Source organism: Alligator sinensis, unplaced genomic scaffold, assembly GCF_000455745.1.
Source record: "Alligator sinensis unplaced genomic scaffold, ASM45574v1 scaffold444_1, whole genome shotgun sequence".
In the NCBI taxonomy this organism is placed as follows: Eukaryota; Metazoa; Chordata; order Crocodylia; family Alligatoridae; genus Alligator; species Alligator sinensis.
The window spans coordinates 3,644,119-3,655,418 of NW_005841886.1; the positions used below are offsets into that span (position 1 = coordinate 3,644,119).

Here is an 11,300-nt window from a genome sequence, read left to right on the forward strand (position 1 = left end):
GGTGGCCCCGCCCCTGTCTGCCGGAAGTGGAGTGTTGGGCGGGGCCGGGGGCGGGGGCGGCGAGGGAGGAGCGTGCAGCGCCCCGGGGTGACACCGGGGGGGGGCGTCACGTCACTCGAGCCGGAAGTGGCGTGAGGCGGGGTGGAGTCTGACCCTGTTCTGGTGTGCGTATTGTAATGGGTGTGTGGGTTTTGTGTTGTTTGTGGGTGAGGTGTGTAAAGGAAAGCTGATAGAAGGGAGATATATATATTTTTACAAAAAAGAAAAACTTTTTTGTAAAAATATATATATCTGATCCCTTGTGGCTTCTCTCACCAGCATTAGAGATCAGGCTACTCCTGTGTCCCCAGTAGCTGCATGCTAAGAATGCCCTGCCAAGGCTTATCACCCCCAGACCCTAGCCATAAGAGTCCATTGGTATCAGATGCTTGTTTCTAGAGGCTAATACTCTGTGTGCCTACCTGTTTTATGCAGGTGCAGCTGTGTGATGCTGGTGCTTGATAGATGGGTGTTCAAGTAATGCTTGTAGCATCATAAGAGAAGTAGGGCTGGAAAGGACCTCCATAGGTCATCTAGTCCTGCCTCCTGCCTAAGGCAGGATCATCTCTATCCAAACCATCCTACACTTCATGTAGGTACCTCTGGCATTATCAGCTGTGTACTGTAGCTAGCCCCCCATATTTCTGCTATCCTTTCTGCTGGACTTGGGATAGGTTTGAGAGTGATGAAGACTCTGGGTGAAATATTGACTTCATGGAAGGCTAAAGGAGCAGGAGGAGCAGACTTTGCCAAATAACTGGACTCTCTCAAAACTGGCTGGGTGCTGGTGCTTGTTTTCTTGCAGTACCAATATAATGGAACCATGGAGGATGGAACTGAGCTGGGAAGCTAGGAGAGAAGTGCCATATCTGCGATACATACATAATGTAGTCTTATCTATAGGCCAGTTAGTCTTATCTCGATCCTGGGTAAGTTTTTTGAGAGAATTATCCTGGCGTATGTCCACGAGGGGCAAGCAGGGGAGGTTATGCTTAGGGGCAACCAACACGGGTTCATTAGAGGCAGGTCCTGTCAGACCAACCTGGTGGCCTTCTATGACCAGGTCACTAAATCCTTAGACGCAGGGGTAGCAATGGACGTAGTCTTTCTGAACTTCAAGAAGGCCTTTGGCACTGTCTCTCACCCCATTCTCATTAAAAAACTAGGGGGCTGTGGCGTCAACACCCGCACAGTCAAATGGGTCGCTAACTGGCTGGAGGGCCGCACCCATAGAGTGGTAGTGGATGGGTCATTTTTGACCCGGAGGGATGTGGGCAGTGGGGTCCCCCAGGGCTCGGTCCTCGGACCCATGCTGTTCAACATCTTCATCAGTGACTTGGACAAGGGGGTAAAAAGCACCCTATTCAGATTTGCTGTTGACAGTAAGATGTGGGGGGATGTGGGCATGCTAGAAGGGAGGAATAGGCTGCAATCAGACCTAGACAGGTTACAGGGGTGGGCAGATGAGAACAGGATGGGTTTCAACACTGACAAGTGCAAGGTGCTGCACCTGGGGAGGAAGAACCAGCAGCTTACCTACAGGCTGGGGAACTCCCTTCTCGTCAGTGCAGAGGCAGAAAAGGATCTTGGAATCATTATTGATGCCAAAATGAACATGGGCCGACAGTGTGGGGACATGGTCAGGAAGGCCAACCGCACCTTGTTGTGCATCCACAGATGCATTTCAGGCAGGTCCAGGGAGGTGATCCTCCCCCTCTATGCAACACTGGTCAGGCCGCAGCTGGAGTACTGCGTCCAGTTCTGGGCACCGCACTTCAGGAGGGATGTGGACAGCATTGAGAGGGTCCAGAGGAGGGCCACTCGCATGATCAGGGGGCAGCAGGGCAGGCCCTACGAGGAGAGGCTAAAGGACCTGAACCTGTTCAGCCTCCACAAGAGAAGGCTGAGGGGGGATCTAGTGGCCTGTTACAAACTAGTCAGAGAGGACCAGCAGGCATTGGGGGAGTCCCTGTTCTCCCGAGCACTACCAGTAGTGACTAGAAATAACAGTCACAAGCTGGCAGAGGGTAGATTCAGGCTAGACATCAGGTGCTACTTTACAGTCAGGGCAGCTAGGATCTGGAACCAACTTCCAAGAGAAGTGGTGCTGGCTCCTACCCTGGGGGTCTTTAAGAGGAGTCTGGATGAACACCTTGCTGGGGTCGTTTGACCCCAGTGCTCTTTCCTGCCATGGCAGGGGGTCAGACTTGATGATCTGTCAAGGTCCCTTCCGACCCTACAAACTATGAAACTATAAAAACAAAACCAAGATTTCTCAGCTTCTTCTGGGCTAAATATCTGAAGTCCCAGACTTGAGAGTCTTGGGTGGAGGATGCTTGCCTGTAGTTTCTGGGGCCATTGGAATCCCAAGACCTCCGGGCTTGGGCCTGCACGTAGGATGTCTGCCAGTGGATTTGGAAATATCTGACCACCTCCTCTGGCTCTGCATCTACGCCAAGGAGGTGTGGAAAATGGTAAAGCGGGTCTGTGAAGCAGTGACCGGGGTCAGTCGGCTGACCAGAGAGCTGGCGCTGTACAAGCACCTCTCCAAACATTAGGGAAGCCTGTCAATCCGTGTCAACCAGCTGGCATCCTGCATCAGGAGCGCCTTGTGGAAAGCTAGGAACCTACTGATGTACAAACACATGGATATAGAGGTGGTAGACTGTATTAAAATGGCTCTGACGAACTCTAGACCTACTACCAGACAGCGATAGCAGAGGATGGTGAGGATGCGGCCAAAGGCACCTGGCAGAGAGACACTTGGCACAGGACCTTCCAACCCGCAGCCCCCTCCCCCCCTCCCCCTGCAGCAGGGAGCCGGACTGTGACAGTGAAGAGGAGGCAGAGATGACCGGATCTGAGGACAGCAACAGCGACAGCAGTGAGTCCTCCAGCAGGAGCTGGAGTGACAGCAACACAGACAATGGGTGATCTGAGTTTGTGACCCTGTCATCATGTGGTGATGAAGGGACTGTGCTGTCTGGTCTGAGAGACCAGCGGACTTGTGTGTGGGTGCATATGTTGTAATGATTTTGAGTGGCCAGCGGCCCTTTGTACAGGTGCATGGGTGCAGATTTTGTGACGGGTTTATGGTTTTCCCTTTTGGTGTGTGACTAGGAGTATAGATATATATAACTTTATGGATATATAGAGATATATATTTTATAATAACCCCCCTCCCTCCCCAGGTGAGAGCCTGGGACAGATCGCTGGCCAGTTGTAGCACCATACATGGTGTTTAGAATGATTGAGTTCTGCCTGGTCAATCAATATGGTTTCTGGAACGATTTAATTCTGTTCATATGATATGATTTGAAACTGATTTGGCTGATTTGACCTAGAACACTAAAGATATTAATAAAACAAAACAAACCAAAAAACCCTAGAGATTTCCCTCTAAGCTTAAATATCTCCTCAGCCACCCTCTGATATTTCTACTTTGATGGTGTAATGCTTCCATCTAGTGCAAATTCCACCTTGCAGGCAAACCCTGGCCCTACAGTTGATCATTCTTCTGGCCACCTACCAACCACGTTCACTCTCAGACTTATCCTTCTCACCACGGAGCTCCATCTAACAGTCCCTTTGGTGCTAGCAATCCCCTTTTGAGTGCAGCTAAATGCTCAGATCCTCTGATCAGGGAGGCAGTGTAGGAAAGGACCAAAAACAGTTTTGTCTCAAAACATATTTCAGCGCTTTATTTTCTATCAAGAACAATTAGATCGCAGGCAGGTAATAAAGTGCAAAGGCTCAACAGAATATGTCAGTGCAAACTGCTTGTAGTGTTTAAGCTCTCTAGGAAAACAGATTAATGACATCAGGATTCAGGCAGAAAGACGGGCTGTTTATGTAAGGAGCTGGTGTGGGCCGGCGGCTTGAGTATTGGCCTGGAGCACAGGAGACCTGGGATCTATTCCTAGGCTCTTCTAGGTGACCCCTCCCCCAGGCAAGTCTCTTCTCTTCTCCGTGCCTCAGTTTCCCCAACTCTAGGATGGGGCTAATGGTGCTAACCCTTCTGTCTAAATGCTGAGCTCCATGAATGAAAGAGGGATTATCTTGCAGCCCCTTGCTCTGAGGCACATGCTAACTACAGTGGGTCAGAAAAAGGTCATTGGCCATAGGCAGGTTTCCATAATTACCTGTGGGGATGGGGATTCCTGCTCTTCCTTTGGAGGAGACATGGTTCCTGAGGGACACAAGACTAGTCCTGTCCCTGTCCCAGTAATTCCTGTGGTTCTGTCCATGTAGGTCTTTACATCATACTAGTCCCCAAGCCAGAAAGCAGCACAGCCTGAAAAGGACTACGTATGTGCGCCAGGTTTTAGGCACAGCTGCTGGGAAACATGTACAGGCTTCACCAGTGCTTGTATTTTGCACGTTTTCACTTACAGCTTGTTTGCACAAGCAGCCCAAGGACCTGAGTTGCACACCCCACTTGCTGGGGTTTAGGAAAACCAAAGGCTTATACCTCTGACAAGGACACAGGAGTTTTCAGGGTGCTGTCCAGTTCAGGATCCTGCAGCCATACCCAGCCCCAGCTACTTCAGAGGAAAATGCAGAAACCATGAAGCAGCTACAAGATAACACGACCCCAGACAAGGCTGTCTGTGCTCGGAAGCAGGAGAGCACATGCATTTATAAAACCCCGGCTCTCGCAATGCAAGATGTTTTTGCCCCCTGTGGCAAGCCCCACCTCTGAATCCTGCTCAGCCTGGGCGGTGTCTGGTGGCAGTAATACTGACTGTGCTCTGTGCCCAGGGAACCCTAGGCATGAGCTGCCTGTGAGTGCATTGGCTTCACTTTGCTTCTGTTCTGTTTGGCACAGCAGCATGGAAATCTGTGCCAGCACAAACCAAGCCCCATTACAGCCAGCCAGGGCCAGATCAAGCCCCTCTCACTCAGAGTGACCAAGTCACTCATAGAGCTACCACTCATTCTGAACAACCTGCAGGATCTGGCCCAGAGTGCTTTGCAATCCCAGTCTCTACTGAAGCCAACTACTCTCCCCAGTTCCCCCTCTGCAATTCCACGCCATTTCAGAGCCTCTGTGCTGGGGGAGGTGAAGTGTCCTCCCCCTTCACCGGATGTAACCTTCCAGGGGGAGGCGCAGGTAATCCCTCAGGGCCAGAGGCAGGTTCAGGCGGGGGATGACTGAATGGCACCGAGCTCCCAAGTACTTCCGCACAGTGCAGCGTGCCAGGTGCTGCAGCTGGCGGGGCTGGTTCGTCATCTGCAAAGCGGAGTCATAGAAGGCCTTGTGCTCCTGCCAAAACAGGAAGGGATTCAGTGCAGTTGGGCCCAATGTGGGTTGTGTCAGAAGATGAACGCACACCATATTTTTCAGCATAGCTTGCCCCCTCTCCGCCTGCCCAGAAGCAAATCCCCCAGGCATTACCTCTGACCTGGTCCTCTCTAGAAATGTGAAGGCCCTCAGCTCCATTGAAATTCACCCTGCATCTCCTTTTCTTCAGAAACTTTCCTCTCACCGGGAACTCACCAGCCTTTATGTTTTCTCAGGATCTGGGAGCTGCTAGTCCATGCCTTTCCCTTGAATCAATGGGGGACTGGTCCCCAGGGAGGACTGGCTTATTCCAGGGAAACTTGACCCCCAGATGCCACAGCCAAAAGACTTTAGTCACTAGGGGAGAGCTCACTGAAGGCCTGGGCTCTGAGGTTACCCAGGGTAAATGCAGGCCGTGAGTGTGCTAACAAAGCCCCCATTTGGAGCCTCATGCTGTGGGTTTCAGACTGCTGCCCACCACTATCACGTCTGAGCCCCTTGCACATAAAGACAAAACCCAGCAAGCAGTCTTGAGTCTGCTGCTCAGTTGGGCTGATCATCACTACTTTTGTGCTAATTGCACCTGGTGCAAAAATAGTATAGGTGTCTTCTAGCCATCTCACCTCATCCTGTGCCAGGGGCACCCATGGGCAGGCATTCAGCTGGCAAGATCCACAGACTGGGAAGTTGTGTGTGGTGGGGGGGCAAAGGTGGAGCGGGCTGCAGAGAATCAACCCTTTTCATGGGGGCTGATGACGGCCGACATACGAGAGAAGCTTGCCTTGCTACCACCTCAGCTGTATTTAATTTGCAAACAAAGTCAGGCTGCAAGAATGCCCCACCCCCTGCACCGTTCCCCATCACCAGATCAGCTTCCCTGCATGCAGGGCACTAAGCAGGAGACTGGAGTTACCTGCCACATTTCAGGTGGCACTGCTTCCACCCAGGAGTCACAGGACAGGATCCGGTCATAGGAGTTCAGCAACACCTCCAGGGCCCGGGGGCACAAGGAGCAGAACTTCAGCATCTGAGGACCACACGGGCATGAAGGGAAGGGCAGAGAAGGAGAAGAGAAATACAGGGTACACCTGGTGAATAAGAAGCTACAGAGCCAGATAGCGAGGAGACTGCTGCCTCTGTCAGGGAGTGTGGGGGCTCCCTGCAGTCATGGGTTCAAACCCTAGCAAGCCACTTGCAAATACTAAGCTCACTGTTTGCAGGCCCAAGCCCTGCTCTGAGTACAGCCAGCCCCATGCTCCTACCCAGAGTGGGTGCCTTTGTACAGTGCTGCAGCATATGTATACAAGGGGCTTGAGGCCCTACAGAAGACACGGTGCTGTGGGAATAGCTAGGCTGAGCATAGCCACCCTGTGCTAAGGGCACAGTGATAATGCCAGAGAAGCAGTTTCTTCCTCACCTCAGGAAATGACAGCTGGCCTCTGTGTGCATAACCTTGACCACTGGGCACAAAGGGAACCTTGTACCACATGGTGGAGATGAAGAAAGCCTATTATCCACCCATTCTCCCTCAGCACACAGCTGTGGAGAAGGGGGGGTAGGCATATGTGCATGTCTCTTGCTGACAGCCTGGCTTCTTTCTGCTCGGGGGCCCTGAGTGCTTCCCAGCTCACAGCGTGGGGGAAATCAGAGCCAAGCCTGGCATGTTCAGCAAGGACCGGTTTCTGTGGTGGGTGAGCGAGACAACATTTCCATTGTGCGGATGAGGAAACAGATGCCTTGTACGCGCGGCCAGTCAGGGAAGACAGAACCTGGAAGCTCCGGCTCCTCCCACGTCTCCTTCCTTTAACCACTGGACCTCCCTCCTCTCCCAGGGCAGGGACTACAACCCAGGAGTCCTAGCTGGCAGGCTGCACAGGGGCCCTTCATGGCTGTTCTCCTCACCAGTGAGCGGACCCCTACCTTGGGGTTGACAGGTGCTGCCCCGTGATCCAGCAGGGCAGCGATGACCCTCTCGGGCTGCCCCTGGTGGTAGTCCTCGACAGCCTGCAGCGCGCAGTCCATAGGCGTGTAGCCAGCGCAGTTGGCTACATTGACATCTGCCCCGTGCTGCAGCAGCAGCTCCATCAGGCGGAGGTGGCAGTTGCTACAGGCATTGTGGAGTGGGGTATGATTCTTTCTGCCTGCTGTCCTGGCATTGGCCCCAGCCTCCAGCAGCCTACGGACCGCACGGTAGTAGCATTCAGCCTCCTCAGGCCGATCGGCACCAGCGCAGGCGGCATTAAGGGCCGTCTCACCCTCCTGGTTGCGGCGGGAGAGGTCAGCGCCGTAGCACAGATATAGCCTCACGTGCTCATCCAGGCCATGCTTGGCAGCCACATGCAGCGGGGTTGTCCGCCTGTCCTTGGTGCTCAGGTTCACCAGGGCCCCGTACTCCAGCAGCAGCTCAGCACACCTGCGCACACACGCACATATACAGAGGCAGGGTATAAACGTGTGTGACCAAAGGCAACAGCGGGGCTTGCCCCATGGGAGAATGTGGGCATGGGTCATCCCAGGACACATGTCTGTATGCAGAGGGAGAGAAACTGGGCTGGGTACTAGCTGTGAGGAGGGTGCCTGCAGCCTGGAATGGGCAGGACCATACTCAATGCACGTGGTACTTTGAGCTCCCCAGGGACTGTGGCATTTTCCCCTGGTACAGGCTCCCTGTGTCACCAACCATCCTTCCAGAGCTCCCACCACAAGCCTAGCCTAGAATAATTTGTTGGGCACAGGGGTTTGGGACAAGGGGTGGAGGGACATACACTGAGCCCTGTAGACAGACTCCAGGCAGGAGGTGAGCCGTAGTATGCTCTGGCCCTGTGTGACTGAGGGACATGAGCCAGAGGTTGGTCACAGGGTGAGTGTCAGGACTGACTAGAGAGCTGGGGTCCTTGGGGGAGAGGAGAGGACAGTTGTTGTGGGATGAGCAGCATGGGGAGCTCTCTGCTGCTCCAGAGGGATCCCTCCAATGGCACCACAGCATTAGTCCCCAAAATCACTCCTCACCCTTCTCCTTCCTTTAGCTACTAAATCCCTCCTTCTCTTTGAGGGCAGGGAATATTAATCCTGTGGGGCCCTAGTGATTTGGGGGACACACCCCAAGACACCTGGAGATGACTAGAGATTCATAAGGCTGGTGCTCAACCTTACCTGAAAACTAGGTCTCCTTAACTGGTCTCAAATTGGCCACCCCAGACCTAGCCACATCTGGGAAGGCTAGCCTATACCTCCAGCCCTGCCTGGCTGGAATATAGCCTTCACAACAGAAGCCAGGAGCAAGTGATGCAGTAACATCTGTCCAAGTCTGCCAACAGGCTTCCTAGCCCCCGCCCTGACCTGAGTCCAGTACACGGCCTGTTGACTCTGAAGGCTAACAATGGCTTTGCTGTGACTGCTCTCTAGCTCCTAGTCCTAATGTGACACTCTTCTGTTGGCTGAGCCCACCCACCCTGAGCACCCGTCACCCACCCTGCGGCACCTACTGGAAAGTCTCCTGGGTGGTGCAGAAGTGCAGTGGGGCCAGCCCCTCCTCTGACAGCACGTTGGCGTTGGCCCCATAGCTCAGGAGCAGCCTGGTGCATTCTGCGCGGTGGTGGGTGCAACTGTCGTGCAGGGCGGCTCTCCCCCCAACCAAGGAGTCGATGTCCGCCCCCTGCATGATTAGGTGCTTCACACAGTCCCCGTAGCCTCGGGCCGCTGTGATCCTCAAGGGGGACGTGTGCTTCTTCTGCGGACTCAGCACCCACAAGCCTGCAGTGTTCAGGAATGGGATTTCTCAGAGCCCCTTCCACAGGGCCTGGTGGGCTCACCCTACCCCATCTCTGAGCCCAGTGATGCTCAATGTGTGGCTCTCCCCTTACCCCTGTTGTGAGCAGCACAACATGTGCTGAGCACTTTTAGACACAGTGTGCCCCCCACCCCCACTGGAGCATGCACATGTGACCACATGGGCTGAAGCTGGGTCTCTTGCATGGATGGTTTGTGCTCAAGTTACCCTGGCGGTTTGTTGTTGTTGGTGGTGTGGCTCACACTGGCTGCTCATGTGAGCTGGGTAGAGCTGACTGTCATTGAATTAGACCTAACTTACTGCTCCCACTGCCCACCCCCCCCACTCAGGGTGTGGGGGAAAGGAAAAGAAGGTCCAGGTAAGGTGTGGGGGCTGGTTCAGACCAGAGAGACAAGTCTGCGGGCTCTGGACAGAGAGCTGGGGAAAGCAGGGCTCCCTTCCTGGCTCTGCCATGGACATGCTGCCTGGTGCTTTCCTCTTACATGCATGTCCTGCTTGATCAAGCTGCCTGCAGGACAGGGGATCTCTGGGCAGCGCCTGGCACAGAGCAACCCACATTTCAGCCAGGGTTTTCTGGTGCTGCCGCAATGCAAATAAGCCCAATGATGCCCTGCTGGGAGGCCCTGGCTCTCACTAGCAGATTGTGACCCCCCCTTACAGCCAGGAAGAAAACCCAGGCATTCCCAGGGGCTTTTGATTAAGCCTGCTTGGTACCAGCCCCTGACAAGCCTGGGAGTGAAAGGTCTCTGCCTCCTTTGCAGGGATCATTTCCCCAGGGCAGGAGGAGCGACCAACAGGCAACTCCAGCCTTGCACTGATCCCAGCCCTGCCTGAAAGCCCAACCTGCCCCCAGCCTCCGTACCCAGCTCTGCCGACCACAGCAGCTCCTCGCTGACGGTCTCCATGATCATGTTGGCGGTGGCCTCATCCTTGAAAATACTCTTGATCCGCTGTAGGTCACCCGTGTACAGGGCGTTGTGGACAGTGGGGTCCCGGCAGTACTGGGGTCTCCGGGCAGGCTTGGCCAGTGCCTGGAAGCTCTGGGTGGTTGTGGGGAGCCGCCTGCTCTCACACTGCCTGGCGAGGGCCCGCCGGCGGTCCTCCAGCTCCAGCAGCTCTCTCTGGAGGCGCAGGGAGCGCAATGTGGAGGAGGTGAACACAAAGGTCTCTCCGGCCATGGTCTCCGAGGGATGGGCAGGACAGCCTTAGGGAAGAAGTGCCCGTGGCTACCTTCCTCAGGCTCGGAAATATGGTTGTGCTAAGAGCACCCCCCTCCAGCCCCTCCTGCCGGAAGCTATAAATAGCGGGGAGACTTGCCCCGGCCGGCACCAGATTTTTGTGCAGTGTCACGTTCCCGCAGGCGGCTGGTCTCGGAGCCAGGGCCTGGCCAGGGGCTGCTGGGCACAAGCCCCACTTGGTGGAACTAGCATGGGTTGCAGGCACATGCTTGGGGTGAGGAGTTTTCTCCCTCTGCAGCAGGATCACCCAAAGACCTTAGGTGCCTTCAGAAAAACAACAGCCCCTGCATTGTTGCCTCAGCTCCCCCATGTGCAAGAATGGATAAGGACACCGATGTTCCCAAGGACCTCTGGATGATGAGCACTGTAATAGCCAGAGGCCAAGTGACTGGCCTAGGCTCCTTGTTACACAGGGGAGGGCTCTCAGGTTGTCAGCCTCCCCAAGAAAGTGGAGGAAGGCAAAGATCTCAGGGTCCGTTCAAAGTAGCTGTGGCTCCAAAGCTATGGAGAATTTCCCTGTGAGCAGAGAAAGGATCTCCCACTCAAGGCACCTGCTGTAATCTACCTATGTAATAACTCTGTGGTGGAGTGTGGGGTTGTCTTGCAGGCAAACCAGAGCTTGAGGCAAGGGTACAGTCACATATAGTGCTGCCACTTCCATATCCCTGCTCCCCAAAGGACAGGTGTAACAAGCACAAAGGACGCCACCGCCTGCTCCTCTGAGCCCCGCAACAGGGCAGTGCATTTTCCTGCATGCATTCACGGTACGGAGGTCTCCACTTTGACTGCCCTCTGGGCAGTTACAGCCCCAATGTGAGATTTAGGGCCCACCTGGGAGATGTAGCTTTTGGGACAGACAGCCCAGGCCCCAGGACACAGGCAGTGACAACACGCAGGGGGTACATAGAGGTGCACGTGCACCCGAGAGCACCAGTGCACCCCCTGCCCA

General features: G+C 54.5%; 1 protein-coding gene across 1 annotated transcript; it reads right to left on the bottom strand.

The window, feature by feature from the left end:
- Window positions 1-2,509: 2,509 nt before the first annotated feature.
- Window positions 2,510-11,148, bottom strand: ASB16 (ankyrin repeat and SOCS box containing 16). The gene is made up of 5 exons (XM_006017858.3): window positions 9,976-11,148; window positions 8,809-9,076; window positions 7,244-7,736; window positions 6,237-6,350; window positions 2,510-5,305 (listed from the first exon to the last, which is right to left on the bottom strand). The coding sequence occupies exons 1-5, from the start codon at window positions 10,289-10,291 to the stop codon at window positions 5,120-5,122; spliced, it is 1,377 nt and encodes a 458-aa protein (XP_006017920.1). The 5' UTR covers window positions 10,292-11,148; the 3' UTR covers window positions 2,510-5,119.
- Between the last annotated feature and the right edge of the window lie 152 nt (window positions 11,149-11,300).